Source organism: Rhinoraja longicauda, chromosome 3, assembly GCF_053455715.1.
Source record: "Rhinoraja longicauda isolate Sanriku21f chromosome 3, sRhiLon1.1, whole genome shotgun sequence".
Taxonomy (NCBI): domain Eukaryota; kingdom Metazoa; phylum Chordata; class Chondrichthyes; order Rajiformes; family Arhynchobatidae; genus Rhinoraja; species Rhinoraja longicauda.
Genome location: NC_135955.1, coordinates 47,771,606 through 47,789,317, shown reverse-complemented (window position 1 = coordinate 47,789,317; position 17,712 = coordinate 47,771,606). Strand labels below are relative to the sequence as shown.

General features: G+C 40.8%; 1 protein-coding gene across 2 annotated transcripts in view; it reads left to right on the top strand.

Annotated features, from left to right (window-relative positions):
* The window catches only part of dock8 (dedicator of cytokinesis 8), a 181,346-nt gene extending 166,157 nt beyond the window's left edge, over positions 1-15,189 (top strand). For both annotated transcript variants that reach the window (XM_078396082.1, XM_078396081.1), the window contains 7 exons: positions 266-400; positions 2,081-2,170; positions 3,724-3,960; positions 6,453-6,596; positions 8,581-8,687; positions 10,293-10,463; positions 13,838-15,189. In XM_078396082.1, the coding sequence (XP_078252208.1) occupies positions 266-400; positions 2,081-2,170; positions 3,724-3,960; positions 6,453-6,596; positions 8,581-8,687; positions 10,293-10,463; positions 13,838-13,904 (951 nt within the window). In that variant the 3' untranslated portion in view covers positions 13,905-15,189. The remainder of the gene's footprint in view (positions 1-265; positions 401-2,080; positions 2,171-3,723; positions 3,961-6,452; positions 6,597-8,580; positions 8,688-10,292; positions 10,464-13,837) is intronic.
* The last annotated feature ends 2,523 nt before the right edge of the window (positions 15,190-17,712 follow it).

The following is a 17,712-nucleotide window of genomic DNA, read 5'->3' as shown; positions in this document are numbered from 1 at the left end:
GAAAAAAATTGACACCCTGTCCTTTAAATGAATTTAATTAATCAAAATCTTTTCTCCTTTGTTACCATGGCAACACTTTCTAATGATTTGTAACATATTCAAAATATTCTTATAAACCATCATGCTACATAACAGCCTCATGTTAATATGCCTATCATTATAATATATCCACATTATGTAAAGGGTAAATGTACTAAACCTCTGCAGCAACATTTTAACACCACACTTGTTATTATAAACATTAAAAATGTTTTTATTTTTCAAGGGTGCTAAACGAATGTTTGGAACATACTTCCGTGTGGCATTCTATGGAGCTAAATTTGGTGATTTGGATGAACAAGAATTTATTTACAAAGAGCCTGCCATCACGAAGCTGCCAGAAATTTCTCATCGACTGGAGGTAAACCAATCTATCATTGATGTAGTCAGCTGGCAGCATTGGTCAATTCTTTTAATTATCATTAAAGTTGGTATCTAGAAAACATCATACCTCAGAGTATCTGTCAGTCATCCTTCACCCCTCCTCGGCTCTGGTTCATCCTCCCCTCTCTTTCTTACATAGACTATCCTCCTTCTCCATTCTCAGTCCTGAAGCAGGGTCTTAACCTGAAACATCAACAATTTCATTCCCCTCCACTAGCTGCTCGACCCACTGAGTTCCTTCAGCAGTTTGCTTTTTGCATCATACACCTGAGAGGTGTTTGCATTTTGTAAACAAAATCCAGCAATTACAACAGCCATGAGCACATAAACTAGCCTTATAATCCCACACGTAGTTGAGGAGGGGCTTCACAATTAGAGCTGATGTTTTTTTCAGATGCGGCATTGAACTGAGACTCTTAGCATCTTCACTGCACTGTCAGTCCTACTGCACTTGAAAGACTACATAAACGTTGTGGGTTTGTCAGCATAGGGGAATTTGCCAATGAGCAACATTCTGGATGGTCTGTTTAAAAATTAATCTGTCACATCGTCCTGACCTCTTTCTCTTGCTTTTGTGGGAGATAGCTTGGTGCTATTCTTCCCAAATGTTTACTCTATCCACTGATACAACGGATAGAATTGCAGTAGCTGAGTAAGTTTGGAGATGGTTGTTTTTGTTCCAGGCTGTACTAATTCTGTGTGGCTGTTGGACTGTAATATTTTGCATGTGAGTGTTCCAGTTGATGTACCTTGTACTTTTGAAGTTGGAATGACATTAATACATGGCTTCTAACTGCTTGGTCCTGCCTTCTCTCTTCCCTTGCAATTGTCTCTGGTAATTCTCATTGTACAGTTTTAAAAGCAAAAACATAATATGTTAAACATAAAAGCAACAGTAGATCGTTTTGAGCAAGCCTTTCTCTGCATTTGCTGTTTTATCATGCCATGTTTCTTTATGAAAATTACATTTCACCATTTCGGCAGCCTTGAATTCCAAAAGATACTGCCCTGGGAAGAAGATTCTCAACCAAAGTGTGGTTCCTGCTGATGACACTGAAAAGCAATTGAAGTGTATTTAAACCTAAGGTTTTTATATACATGTCCACCACTGATTTTCTGGCACCCTTGGTTCCAGAGCCTTTCCGGATTATCTTTTTTGCTGGACCAACAGAGGTCACGCCTCTAAGAGTTCAATGGCACCAGAACAGTCTCGGTCATAGCCTAGGCTACCCAGGAGCCGAGATATGGGCCCACAAAGTCAGTCTCGGAGGTCGGCTATGGGAATGCATCCAGAGTTCCAGAGCCCCGGCCGGTGGCAAAATTGACTCACCGATCGGCCGCGGAAATCGGTTATAGGAACGGATCTGCCGGCTCCAGCCAGGTTGGAGTTCCAAACCGTGGCCCAGGGAGCAAATTCGACCCATCGATGGGCGCGGAAGTCCCGATGGGGTTGAGATCCACTGTCTCACCTGGTTTAAGCGCCACATTTTCGGGGTGATCACCAGTTGCCGGAAAATCAGTAGTGGACTTGTATTTCAAAAGTGAGACCAACAATTAAAATCTGCTTAGCAATTTACCAAACTCTGTCCATTTTGAAAAGTCTGTCTACTTATCAAATTCAGTTGAAACTTGGGATCCTACGTTATTTTCCAAACAGGCATTTTACAGCCAGTGTTTTGGTGAAGGTAAGATGGAAGTAATTAAAGACTCCAGTCCTGTGGAGAAGGCAAAGCTGGATCCCAACAAGGTCAGTTGAAAATTACAGTGAGGACCCATTCCTCATCAATGTTTGTTTTTTTTAATTTTGAAACCTTTGTAACAATCATTTTGCCCCTATATCCTGTTTTGAATTTTGTCTTCTGCAACACACTAGCATAAATGGATAAGGTCGGATAACGGTTACGTTTCTGGACTAGTATCTAAATACCTGGATTAATGAACTTGAGACCAAAAGAGTAGTTGGAGAATTCAAATTCAAGAAATTAAACAAATTTGGAATATAATATTAACAGTAACCTTGAAACTACTAGACCTTCAAAAACCCACCTGGATGATTAATCTATCATATCTACTCTGCCAACTATATAACTGACTCTAGGCCCATCATTGTAGTTGGCTCAGATTGTAGTTAGCTATTATTTCGGACAATTGTGGGTGGACGGGCCAGCACTTCCCATGAACGAGTAATGATAAAAGTATACAATACAATAATATAATACAATAATACAATACAATACAATACAATACATCTTTATTGTCATTGTGCAGGGGTACAACGAGATTGGGAATGCGCCTCCCATATGATGCAATAATTTAATTAGCTAGTCAGTATTAATTTAAACAACCCAATGAAACAAATTGTAACAGTTTTAAAACAGAATAAAGTGCAAGTAGATCTGTGCCGGATCACTGTGCGATGTGACCATCCGGCTCAGCAGGACCGGTTCATAGCAGCTTTGGCCCTGGGGATGAAGCTGTTCCTGAGTCTGGAGGTGCGGGCGTAGAAGGCCTTGTATCGTCTGCCCGATGGAAGGAGTTCGAACAGACTGTTGCGGGGGTGTGAAGAGTCTATGTGGATGCTGGTGGCTTTTCTGAGGAATCGTGCGTTGTAGATGCCCTACAAGGCTGGTAGCTGTGTTCCGATGGTCCTCTGAGCTCTATGGACTACCCGCTGAAGAGCTTTCCTCTCTGCCTCCGTGCAGCTGAGGTACCACACAGGGATGCCATGTGTTAGGATGCTCTCTGTGGTGCAGCGGTAGAATGTCATCAGCAGTTGTTGGGGTAGACCAGACTTCTTCAGTGTTCTTAGGTAGAACAGTCATTGCCGTGCCTTCTTGACCAGCGCAGCAGTGTTATTGGACCATGTTAGGTCCTCTGAAATGTGAGTGCCCAGAAACTTGTAAACATCTTGGTAATGAAGGTCCAACATAGCAGAGCTTCTGAATGACAGACTGGTATTTTCCTCCAAGGCAGAGTGAAAGTCTTTTGGGTACTGTCTATAGCAACATTATTGGATGCATCCTTGCTGTTGCTGTGGAGTAACACTGGTGACTGCCTCAAATTCTATGACCAAACTTGCTGCTTTGGATGCAGGTTTTCACACAGTACGGTGTGAGAGAGATACAGCATATCTGCACTGTAGGAAATTTAAACAGCAAAAAATAAAATCCCTCTCATAAATCAGTCTGACAAATGGTCCCTACACGAAACGATGTCGGTCCATTCCTTCTGTTGATGCTGTCTATCTCACTGAGTGTCTCTAGCACTTTTGAATAAGATCCCTCACATTTATGTTTCCAGGCCTACATACAAATAACCTTTGTTGAGCCGTTCTTTGACGATTATGAAATGAAAGACAGAATCACCTACTTTGAAAAGAATTTCAACCTTCGGCGCTTCATGTACACCACTCCGTTTACCAAGGATGGACGCCCCCGCGGGGACCTCAGCGAGCAGTACAAGAGAAAAACCATCCTGACAACTCTACATGCGTTCCCTTATGTTAAAACTAGGATTAATGTCATTCAAAAAGAAGAGGTAAAAAAAGTTAATTAAATGGCGTGACAGCTAATTGAAAGATGCATGGGAATCACAGAGTCAAAGAGTGATGCAGTGGGGAAACAGGCCCTTCGGCCCAACTTGCCCACACTGGGAAACATGTCCCGGCTCACTAGTCCTAACTGCCAGCATTTGGTCCATATCCCTCCATACCTGTCCTATACATGTACCTGTCTAACTGTTTCTTAAATGTTGGGATAGTCCCTGCCTCAACTACCTCCTCTGGCAGCTTGTTCCATGCAACCACCATCCTTTGTGTGAAAACGTTATCGCTCAGATTCCTAGTAAATCTTTTCCCCTTCACCTTAAATCTACAGTATGTCCTCTGGTCCTCGATTCACCTACTCTGGGCAAGAGACTTTGTGCATCTATCCGATCTATTCTTCTCATGATTTTATACACCTCTATAAGATCACCCCTCATCCTCCTGTGCCCCAAGGAATGGAGTCCCAGCTTACTCAACCTCTAGTCCTGCCAACATCCTCGTATATGTTCTCTGTACCCTTTCCAGCTTGACTCCATCTTTCCTATAACACGGTACCCAAAATTGAACACAATACTCTAAATGCGGCCTCATCAACGTCTTATATAACTGCCACATGACCTCCCAACTCCTATACTCAATACTCTGGCTGATGAAGGCCAAAGTGCCAAAACCCTTTATGACCATCCGATCTACCTGCGACTCCACCTTCAGGGAACTTTGCACCTGCACTCCTTGATCCCTCTGCTCTACAACTACCATTCTCTGTGTAGATTCTGCCCAAGGATGTCCTTGCAAACGTCCCAAAATGTGACATCTCATATTTTTCTGCATTAAATTCCATCAACTATTCCTCAGCTCAATTGGCCAATTGATCAAGATCCTGCTGCAATTTTTCACAACCATCTTCATTATCCGTGAAATCTTCTCGTTACAGAAAAAAGATGCAACTACCCCATTCTTAAGCAATCTGTTCTTAAGAAATTCAGGATCTTCGTGGCATCCACTTAACAAAATTGTACGACTGTCAGAAAGTATTTCAGTTTCTAATTGGGCTGCTCATTAAAACATACTTTAATGAGAGGAAATAATGAAAGAATAAAAACAAGCTCAAGAGAATGGGTAAACCTAGAACATAGAAAGGTACAGCACATGAATAGGTTCTTTGATCCACAATGTCTGTGCCAAACATAATGTCAAGTTAAAATAATCTCATTTGCCAACACAAATTCCATATTCCTTTATGCCTTGCCTATCCATAAGCCTCTTAAACGCCACAATCTTACCTGCCTCTGCCACCAACCTGGCAGCTCGTTTCAGATATCCACCACCCTCTGTGTCAAAGAATTTGCCACGCGCATCACCTTTAAACTTACCTCTCTTGCCCATCTTACCTTCAAGCTATGCACTCTAGTCTTTGACATTTCCACCCTATGAAAAATGTTCTCACCATCTACCCAATGTATGCCTCTCATAATGTTATGCTTCTATCTGGTCTCCCCCCAGCCTCTGCCATTCTAAAGAAAAGTTTGTCCAACCTCTCCTTGTAGCCGCTAAACCAGGCAACATTCTGATAAAATCATCAGCTCCCTTTCGAAAGCCTCAACACCCTTCCTACAATGTCGTGACCAGAACTGCACAAAATACTCCAAATGTGGCCTAACCAAAGTCTTGCGGAGCTGCATCTTGACTTCCTGACTCCCATACTCGACGCCCCATTGAGGCTCAAACTTTATCCCAAAATGTTTTTCCGTTCATTTACAGAAGCCAATTTGACTGTTGTATATGTGAGTAAAAACAAGGTTTCACAATGGTAACTTGGGAAGTACTTTGGTATGGAATGAAAAACAGCAATCAGAGTAGCAACCATTGTCCTTGAAATGCAAATATCGACTGTAAATTATGTATGAGCCACGCAGTATCTTTTACTGGTTGAATTTAAATGGCTGGTTCTCCAAGGCTTTCATAATCTGAAAGGATGGCTGCATCAGAAAGACAGAAGATAAAACCTGATAAGCAGCACAGAGAGATGTCATAATTGAAGCGAGTTAAATTACAAATTGTTCTGCCAAATTCCCCTCTTTCCCAGCTCTCTGTTTACTATCTCTATTTTAATGCAGTGGCCTTAGCTCATATCTCTTCCTAGTCCATTTAGTTTCGGGTTGTGAGTTAGACACTGAATTGTGACTCTCATTGAAATGCACACAAAACCTGGAAGATCTGGTCCCAAGAGCTGTTTTACAATTAAGATAGGTGTGATATTACTAGGTTTGGTTTCACTGGGTATAGCTGAAAGCTTTTCACTGTGCACAAACAGCAGGATCAATGAATAGAAAGTTTCAGTATCTTTTGGATTTTAATTGCTGATATCTGATGCCACCCAATGTCATAAATACAGAACAAGAGTATTTCTTGTGGGAATAGATTTCAAATCTGTTTTCAATTATAGCAGGTGGGAAGGGAATAATGTGTTTATTTTGTTGTGCAGTTTATCCTCACGCCTATTGAGGTAGCTATTGAGGACATGCAGAAGAAAACGCTTGAATTGGCAGTTGCAACTCACCAGGAACCTCCAGATGCCAAGATGCTTCAGATGGTTCTGCAGGGCTCTGTGGGAACTACTGTAAACCAGGTAGCACACCAACTATTCTGTGTCATCTTTCTGTTAAGTTGCATGTTTTATCCCGGATGGCTTTGTACCGAAAAGCCTTTAATAACTGCACTTGCATTTACTATATGAAAGGGTCTCCATTTGATAGAAATATAGGTGCAGGAGTAGGCCATTCAGCCCTTCGAGCCAGCACCGCCATTCAATATAATCATGGCTGATCATCCAAAATCAGTACCCCGATCCTGCTTTTTCCCCATATCCCTTGATTCCTTTAGCCCTAAGAGCTAAATCTAACTCTCTCTTGAAAACATCCCGTTCATTGGCCTCCACTGCCTTCTGTGGCAAAGAATTCCACAGATTCACAGCTCTCTGGGTGGAGTTTTTTCCTCATCTCAGTCCTAAATGGCCTATCCCACATTCTTAAACTGTGACCCCTGGTTCTGGACTCCCCCAACATCGTGAACATTTTCCCTGCACCTAGCCTGTCCAATCCTTTAAGGATTTTTATGTTTCTATACGATCCCCTCTCATCCTTCTAAATTCCAGAGAATACAAGCCCAGTCACTGAAGTGTAATGCATGGAAAGCATTCTTCAATATTTCTAATTAAGATGTCGAGAATTTATCAAAAATGTAAACTCCATTAAAAATCAATCCAACAAAGATTTATCGAATTTTATGGAACAGTGTTCAACGCACTGTGAAAATTCATTTAAATATATTTTCTTTGGTTTGTATTTGGATAGCATAATAAAACAATTTTAGAAATAGATAAGCAATTTATTCTATATTAAAAAAATTGAAAAGAATTAATCCAGCCATCATATTTCACATGTGCAATTATTCCATGGCATGAATATGTGACTCCAGTCTGCCTGAGTAGGCCTTGCTTTATTTCTTTTGGGTTAAGCTGCACAAAAGGCTGTAAGTTTTCTTGAATGGGAGAAACGAAGATTACATTTGATCAGGATGTCAGAGGCTGGATTCACTTGCATCCCCTGCTCTGTGCAACATGTGGCTAGAATCTCAGATGTCCTATTTGCTGAAGAGAGACGGGAAAATTCATTAGAACACTCCTTCCGAGACCGTTTAGACTTTCGGGGAACTTCTGAGATCAATGAATTTCAGACAATATTTCTTGCCTTGTGGAAGCTGGAACAGATAATGTCAGAAAGTTGGAAAGATCATAGATTATAGAGGGTATTAACTGTACGGAGTCTGTACGTTCTCCCCGTGACCTGTGTGGGTTTGCTCCAGTTTCCTCCCACACTCCAAAGACTGGGGTTTGTAGGTTAATTGGCTTTGGTAAAATTGTAAATTGTCCCTTGTGTGTGTGTAGTGTCGTGTTAATATGCCGCGGTCGTTGGTCGGCAAGCACTCGGTGGGCGAAGAGCCTGTGTCTCTCAACTAAACTAATTAACTTTTTAATGCCTTTGTGGTTCACTAGTAAAAAATAAGCAATTTGGAATACCTTAGTATACGTTATTATGAGCTCCTGCCTCCCTTTATTGGAGTAGTTTACTTTTTCCAGAAAGTAATTGGGTCAGGCAGCTCTGGCTCCTTTGTCAGCGTTAAACAACAACTAGACAACAACCTAAATTGTGGGATTTAGAATTGTAGTGGGTATGAAGCAGTCCTGGAATTTGGTTTGGATATTGATTATTCTGATCCAAATGCAGATTGACAAATTTAAACTTCTCACTGATAATTCATAAGAGGTTTCCAAGAGCCAAGCAATCTCTTAATCAGTTAACAGCAATCTCATAGTCAAATCGAGTTCACTTGTGCAATCTCTACTTCATAAAATAACACCAAAATAACTCATCTTCTCATAATGTTCTAATAATGTTTTAATATTTAGCAACTGTGTGCATTAAGACCAGTCTCTCATTTTGTTTTAATTTCTCTAACTTGTATTGTTTATGGTTTTGTTCTCTACAAAAAAAAACAAAGCAACAGCCTTATTTCTAAATGTTTCTCACACCACCTTGTTCTGCTTGTAACAGGGTCCATTAGAAGTAGCTCAAGTGTTTCTGGCTGAAATTCCAGAGAATTCAAACCTCTTCCGACATCACAATAAACTGAGATTATGTTTCAAAGAATTTATTATGCGGTGAGTTGAATCTTGTGCTAGATGTTGAAACTCCAAATGGAATGTGCATAAGGTCAGTGGCACCACAGATTTTTTCAGCTAGTAACTGAGTGGTGTAGATGAGAAGATGTCATTACATAATCGGGTTCATTCAATTTAGATGGGGTGAAGAATAACAATAACCTTAAATGACTGAAGGAAGATTGGATCCCCATTAATAATTGCTGTCTAGTAACTTGTGCTGGAAATGCTCATCTCAGGCAGAGAAGAGTCTGACATTGACAAACGTGATGAGTAAGTTTATGAGTTAGTCTGCCAATAATGGATAAGGTTCATAAAAATAACCGGTGCCTTTCTAACCATTATCCTTGCAAGAAGTTCTGGGAAAAAGGTGAGGGGAATCTTTGATCAGAACAATGAATAAAATATAAGCAAAAGATGACAGTTTTCTTTGGCAATGCCCTATGATCAAAACTTGTCTTCGAAAACCGTATGGTCACAACTTCAGAATTAATTTCTTCTGCATTAGTGCATCGATCACTGCATCTCTCTTTGGGTAAAAGTTCAAAATAAACAATTTAAAACAAATGGATGAGCACAAATGAAGATTTGAACAAGCCTTTATTTGTTGGGAATATATTAACAGTGTGCTAATTTAGAATGAAAAATTAGAGTGGCATAATGGTGCTGCTGGTAGAGTTGCTGTTCACAATGCCAGAGACCCTGGTTTGATCCTGATCTTGGGTGCGGACCATGTGGAGTTTGCACATTCTCCCTGTAACCACGTGGGTTTCCTGTGGGTTCTCCAATTTCCTCCCAGATCCCAAAGATATGCGGGTTTGCAGTTTATAGACAATAGACAATAGTGCAGGAGGAGGCCATTCAGCCCTTTGAGCCAGCACCACCATTCAATGTGATCATGGCTGATCATTCTCAATCAGTACCCCGTTCTTGCCTTCTCCCCATACCCCCTGACTCCGCTATCCTTAAGAGCTCTATCTAGCTCTTTCTTGAAAGCATTCAGAGAATTGGCCTCCACTGCCTTCTGAGGCAGAGAATTCCACAGATTCACAACTCTCTGACTGAAAAAGTTTTTCCTCATCTCCGTTCTAAATGGCCTACCCCTTATTCTTAAACTGTGGCCCCTTGTTCTGGACTCCCCCAACATTGGGAATATGTTTCCTGCCTCTGACGTGTCCAATCCCTTAATAATCTTATACGTTTCGATAAGACCCCCTCTCATCCTTCTAAATCCCAGCATATACAAGCCTATTCGCTCCAGTCTTTCAACATATGACAGTCCCGCCATTCCGGGAATTAACCTAGTAAACCAACGCCGCACGCCCTCAATAGCAAGAATATCCTTCCTCAAATTTGGAGACCAGTACTCCAGATGCGGTCTCACTCGGGCTCTGTACAACTTTTTCAGTCCAATATAGGGGGGAGTGCATTCCTAGCAGACCATATTTTATCTACATAAATGGAGATATTGTACAATATCAGTATATTCCACAGCAATATTAAATGGACAAACTTTAAAAGGAATTTAAATAATCCTTCTTATTCCAGTGATGCTTTATTGTTTTTTACTAACCAAGTCTTTACTCATGCATGCTTCCCTTGCAGATGTGGAGATGCTGTAGAGAAAAATAAGCACCTGATTACTCCTGACCAAAAAGAATATCAACAAGAGCTGAAAAAGAATTACAACAAATTAAAAGAGAATCTGAGACCGATGATTGGGAGAAAGATCCCAGACCTGTACAAACCAGTAATAAAAATTCAACGCGCATCCAAGTAAGATGCCACAAGTCCAAAATTATTAACTCTTTTGTTGCTTAGCGTCGCAAAGGGAGAAATATATTAACATTATATCTCAGTTTGGATTACACATAGAACTTTACCATATTGAACAACCTGTTAGGTTTTTTTTCTGGAATTTGCAAGTTTTTTATAATTGATATTTATTTTAGTGGGGATTAGATTGATTGCTTTTCCAACCCAAAGTTGACTAGAACATATCATGAGCCTACTTTCATTTTATGGGGCATGCAAAAAATTATTCTGTCACAGAAGGGAGACGGAAGAATTGGGCAACAAAAAAAAAATCGCTATGACGCTACAATGATTGGTGGAATATAATAATGCTGACACGCTGAGAACTATTTAAAGAAGTGTAAGCCTCAAAGTTCATTCATAATGCTGTGCAAATTGTGGGAGAGCAGTCAGTATATTGATAGAGTTTCTGCAAATACATTTTTTAATGTATTTTGTTTAGAGCATTAGCACATTCAGGGCATGCAGTAGTTTAATTAATTTTGTTTAAACAGACAGATGAGATACTGATATGTAACTTACATCACCCTGGCGAGATAAGTTCATAGCAAAAAGGCCATAGTCACTGTTTGAAGGGAAAGAAATGTAGATATTAATTCTGTACTTGGACATGCATTGGGATAAGGGTTTGCCTGACTCACTTGTTTGCTTGCAGTACCTGCCACCCTGCTGCATACCTGATCAGTTGATCAAAATACATGCCAGCAAGTGCAAGAATTGCTGAAGGGGGCATACTGGGTAATTGCACAGTTCATAATTGCTGAAGGGGACATACTGGGTAATTGCACAGTTCATTGACCCCGAGTCCTGTTGGGGTGCAGACCTTAAATGGGTGCATTCATGGGATGGCATTGGGTTCGGCGACAAAGGTGCAAGCTGTTCTCCTGCATGAATCCTGTCACAAGAAGATTATGATAGGGGCTTCTGTTATCTGTAAACTTAAGTTTCGAACTCCCAAGTAATTGAATAATGAAGTGCAATGTATGATGTAATTGTTGGACGTAAATACCATGCACATCCAAAGGTTGATTCCCACGAACAGCAACATGATAATGGCCCAATCAGGCAATTTTCCCCTGACTCTCAGTCTGACGAAGGGTCTTGATCCAAAAGTCACCTATTCCTTTTCTCCAGAGATGCTGTCCGACACACTGCATTACTCCAGCTTTTTGTGTCTATCTCAAGCATTTTTCTTCCTCTGTTGCTGTTTGAGAGATGAGTGTACACCTGGAAAGTAAGGATAATAAAATCCACTGATTTCCTTGAAATCCAAAGACATACATCTGTGCCTTCCTCCCTCGAAATATGGACCCGCTGCAGTTCGCATACCATCCGAAAAGATCCACGGATGATGCAGTCTCCCAGGTTCTGCACACCGTTCTCTCTCATCTTGACAGCCAGAAGGGGGGCTATGTGAGGATGCTGTTCATTGATTTTAGTTCAGCTTTCAATACAATACTTGCTGAGAAGCTGCTGAAACTGGGGCTTAACACTCCCCTGTGTGCCTGGGTCCTGGACTTTCTCACCGCCAGGCCCCAAGTGGTCAAGATGTGGATACATACATCTAACCCCCTCACCCTGAACACAGGATCCCCCCCAGAGTTGTGTCCTTAGCCCCCTACTGTACTCCCTATACACACATGACTGTGTGGCTAGGTTCAGCTCCAACTCCATCATCAAGTTTGTTGATGACACTGTGGTGGTGGGCCTGATCTCCGGTAACGATGAGAAGGCCTACCGGGAGGAGGTGGCTGATCTGGCATTCTGGTGTCAGGACAGCAGCCTCCTCTTGAATGTCACAAAAACTAAGGAGCTGATTGTGGACTTTAGAAGGGCTCAACATCCGAGGACGTACACGCCACTGGACATAAATGGGATTACTGTGGATAGGGTGAGCAGCTTTAAATACCTGGGAGTCCATATCACAGAGGATCTGACATGGACAACACACATTGCCGCACTGGTGAGTAAGGCAAGGCAGCGCCTTTGCCACCTCAGGCAGCTGAGGAAATTCATAGTCTCTCTGAGGATCCTTCAGTGCTTCTACTCTGGGGTTGTAGAAAGCATCTTGTCCGGCAACATCTCAATCTGGTTTGGGAACAGCTCTGCCCAGGACAGGAAGGCTCTGCGGAGAGTAGTGCGTTCAGCTGAACGCACTATGGGAACTACACTCGCCCCCCTGCAGAACCTATACATCAGGAGGTGCAGATCCAGAGCCAGCAACATTATGGGGGACCCCTATCACCCCAGCAACCGACTGTTCCAGCTGCTACGGTCAGGCAAACGCCTCCGCTGTCACGCTGTGAAAACAGAGAGGATGAGACGGAGTTTCTTCCCACAGGCCATCAGGACTGTTAACTTTTATATCACCAGGGACTAATTTACTGTATTAATTTATTTTTTTGTGTTGTGTCTTTTTAAAAAAATCTATTCTGTTTTGTAGTTTTTAGCACAATCCACAGGTTTGTGTGTTAATTGGCTTGGTAAAATGTAAAAATTGTGGCTATAAGATAGTGTTAATGTGTGGGGATCGCTGGTCAGCGCAGACCCGGTGGGTCGAAAGGGCCTGTTTCCGCGCTGTATTTCTAAATCAAGAGCAGGCAAGACTTCAATTTAATTCCTCGTGCAGAAGACTGCACATCCTTTGCAGCACTGTCATGGTGGCACTAGAATGTTAGCCAAAATGGTCTGCCAGGGGTTGAAGCAGATATGATAATTGCATTTAAGAGGCTTTTAGATAGGTACATACATTTGCAGGGACTGGATGTAGAAACAAACAACTGCAGATGCTGGTTAATACACAAAAGGACACAAAGTGGTAGACTAACTCAGCAGGTCAGGCAGCATCTCTCTCTCTCTCTCTCTCTCGAACATGGATAGGTGATGTTTCAGGTCGAGACCTTTCTTCAGACTGGATAAGGATCATGTGCAGGCAGTTGAGATTAGTTTAATTTGGTATCACATTTGGCACAGACATTGTGGGCCAAAGGGCTTGTTCCCATGCTGTACTGTTCAATGCTCTGTGTTAAGTGGCTGAGGTGAGTCTTGAATTCACCAGCTTCTAACATGTCCGAGAGTACCATTAACAAAGCCACAATTTTCCACTTTGCTGTTAAGTATCCTATCAACCTCTGGATCTGTACAGGCACATGGATAAATTAATGGAGGGTAGAACCTGTGCAGACAGAGCCAGTGCTTCCAAAACAGGAAAGGGAAGGGTTCTGGATGACTTATTAGCATTATTTCAAACGCAAGAATATCTGATGTGACAAATATATTTGAGTTTAATGCTATATCCAATCATTATTGGTAACTTATTTTTTTTCTACTATAAGGGAATCCTTCAAACGATCAAGTTTTAAGAAATATGAATCGTCACTATCCAACTCGCAGAGCAGCTGATGGAATCTGTCAAAGAGACCCCAGGATCCAATTTTCTCACGTTCATTTCAACTAAGGGCAATTCATCATGTTTTAACATCCATCAAAACAACTGTATAAGAAATCTGAAAACTACAATCAGTTAGCTTCTTCAATTAAGAAACACTTCAGAAATAACTCATGGATGGACACTGATATAATTTACTCCATGGATAGATGAAGCTGTCTCAACTGGCTGTTAGTTAATCCAACTTGCCAATGGGGCACTGATGACTTGTTATTTTGCACCTTTTCCTAACAATAGTAATACATACATGGTTTGTATTTACTTTGTTTCCCAACTCATCAATATGTGTGCCATGACGTTTACATAAACTCCTGTTGCATCTTCTAATTTAAAGTACAGCAAATATGTCAAATTACATATGCTCTCCGCTGGTGCTGTATATGGATCGTTATCTTTCATTGTCATTAATTTTTTTAAAGATAGGCTCTTTATTGTTATTGATGTAATCCTGTTTTATAAGTGTAACATTTGCATTGAATCAATCAGGTTCCTTTAGTACCGTCAGATGTCAATAATGTGTTCTGCAACTCGTATACCTCCATTGTTAAATTAATTGAAGTTCAGCTATTTTATCGATAGGACCTACGTATTAAGCATATTTGCAACACAGTATCACCAGAATCGAACTAGAAATGGAGGCAACATTGCAGACTGCCTTAATTCCTCATTGATTGTAAATTACTGTATCTAATGTACAGAAACTTTCAATCATGCAACTCAGTATCTGCCAAGTGAAGGTGGCGCTACCTAATGCTAATGCTTCAAATATTCTTCTATATTAAGCATTCCTTTTGTTTTTTATTAGGATTCTAAATAATGTATATTGTATGTATAGATGAGATTTCTTTGTAAAAGTAAAATGCTTTTCTAAAAAAATTGAAATATTGATGTAAATGTATCATTGAATTACTTGCTCTTGACATTCTAGAATCTTTGAAAATCAAAGCAGATAGAAGTGGAGCTATTTAGTTCTCAGCCCTTTTCCCTGTCTTTTTCCCCTTTCTTTTCATATTATTGCTGACATCGGTTTGATTCATTCAATGTTGCAGTTCCTAGCTGAATGATTACTGGGACATAAAAATTGTTTCTATTGTTCCCAGTTCTGATAAAGGGTCCCGAACTCAAAACATTAACTGTTTCTCTTTCCAGAGATTCTGCCTGACCTGCTGAGCTTTTCCATCATTTTCTCTTTTTAATTTCAGGTTTCCACCATCTGCAATGTTTTTATTTGATTTCCACATTCTATTACACTGCTCAATACATATTCACATATTGAATTTCCCCTTTCATTCTCCCAGTCATAGAGCTAAATTTCCCCAACATTCAGACTAAATTGCTAATCAAATAAAAGAGATGTCTGGAACTTGTCAATATTGAAATTGCCTTTTGTTCTCATCCAATAACCTCTAACTGGAGGAAAAACATGCCTTTATTTGGAGTGCATCTGGTCCCAGGATGATTCAGGACCACTCCCGACCCAGTGGTCAGTACATTGGTGGACATTCTAGAACATGATGCCAAATTAAACTAGTCTCCTCTGCCTGCATGTGATCCATACACCTCCATTCCCTGCATATTCATGGACCTATCTAAAATCCTCAAACATTATAATATCTAAAAGCCTCTTAAATGCTGCTATCATCATGACCAATTTAGTTACAATTTATTATGGAAAGCCAAAGGTGATGCATTGACCTTTTTTTTTATTGGCGAACAATGACAAACACGAAAATCCTGAAGCTGAATCGTAAATATAAAAACAAATTAATGGGTCTACATGCTTTCCATGACGCTCGGCATTCAGAGCGTTAATATTTCTAACCTAGAGATAGAATGTAACAATCAAGTTCCAGTCTGTGCTCCACTCAACATAAGAACATGAGATACAGGAGTGGGCTACATGTCTGTTCCTCCATTCAGTGAGATCATGGTTGATAGTTGCTTGCCTCTGTTCCATTTTCCTGATTTAATCTTATTTCCTTTGATTCCCTAAAAATATATTGGTCTCTATCTTGAATATACTTAGTGAACTAGCCTCCACAGCTCTCTTGGGTAGTGAATATCAACCCCAGGTGTAGAAGCTCCTTGTGCCTCTATCCTGAATGGCAACCCATTATTTTGTGATTCCATCACCTGGACAGGAGAAACATCAATGTTACATCTACCCTGCCAGAATTTGGTACATTACATCCAACAACTTCATACTTAAAGTCCAAACATTTACACCTCAAGGAGTATTACATGGACCTCATCTTCTGTACAATGTATTATACAATGGAAACACTGTTGGCAAACACCCTCCCCAACTGAAATGAAGAAAGGGCTATGGGTCCTCCCCGAGTTACAACTGCCCATCCAATGGACAACTCCTACATATGAATGAGTATTTGGGAGGCCAACAGGATGAATGGGGATGACATTGCTGGCTGCTGCAGAGACACAGGCAACTCCTGACACACGGTAACAGGACATTTCCGCATGCTCCCTCCACATGCCCCCACCACCAAGCCACAACAATCACGGCTGGATCGAGCCAAGCAGAGCTGGGAACATTCAGCAGATTCACTCACTCATTCACTGAGTCAATGAGTCTGGCTGGTGGTCACTTTTCCCGTCCCTGCTTGTCCTCCCATCACAGCTGTTTCTATGATCCTCCCACACACTTTGTTTATAATCCTTTCCGATTGATGACAGTTCTCAGGACCAGAACACTGTTGTAGCCTGGGGACTGCCAGTAAGTAATTGTTGAGTTGAAACAAATAGGCATCATTTTAACTGGGTGGGCAAACATTTATCAGTAAAATGACTGTCTAGTCAGAGTGCAAAGACCAGCCATGGAGGTGACTGGCATCTTCACATTAATATAATACAGCATGAAATGTATTAGCTATAGACTAACCTCAGTCATACCGATGCCGGAAAAAAAGACCTCAGGATTGCATTCCACAAAATGCTGCTTCTGTTGAAAATGACAGTCTGAGAATTCTGATTCAAACCACAGCTGAGAAAACACAGTGAAAATTAAATTAAAACACAAGTATCTGGAATCTCAGAAAATATACATTAGCATTTCATGTGTTCATCAGTGACTTGACAAATGCTATTTTGTTTGTTTCTTGCAGAAGTGGATGGATCAACTCTGCATTTCCCCTTTCTCTGTTTAAGTTTCTAATTTCGATCTTTTGAACACACATGGGAGACAGAATGCCACCTAATAATACTAGCCTTAAATCAAACCAAAATTATGGTCACACCACTGTTCCCTTGGCATGCATATTTTTCAATCATGGTGAAGACAGGAACTATAATAGGAGATCGGGGAATGCAATTCCAGGTTATTCTGTGATTCTGTTTATTCCAATTGCATACACTTTCTGGGTGGTCAAAGGATTAAATATATTGGTTTATTTCCAGTATTGACTGCTTGACAAAATGGATCATAGGCCAGAGTATGTAGAGAAGGATTTAAATTGTCTTGCACTGCCGGAAGAGTACAACAGTCAATCTCAATTCTGGAGCTCAGGAATCATCTCCTGTGAACGGATATACACAGCTGTAGAGGCGACTCTGGAATTCTTTCACCAAATGAGAATCACTGTGATTTATGACTCCATGTGGTCGAAGGACCATACTTAGGCAAACAGTAGATAACAGTCAAATTAACATATAACTGAATCAGAATAGATCTGAGTTCATTGATGAGTGAAATGTCATTGGATCCTCACTTCACCACCAGTCATGATTGCTGAGTACATTAGTGCA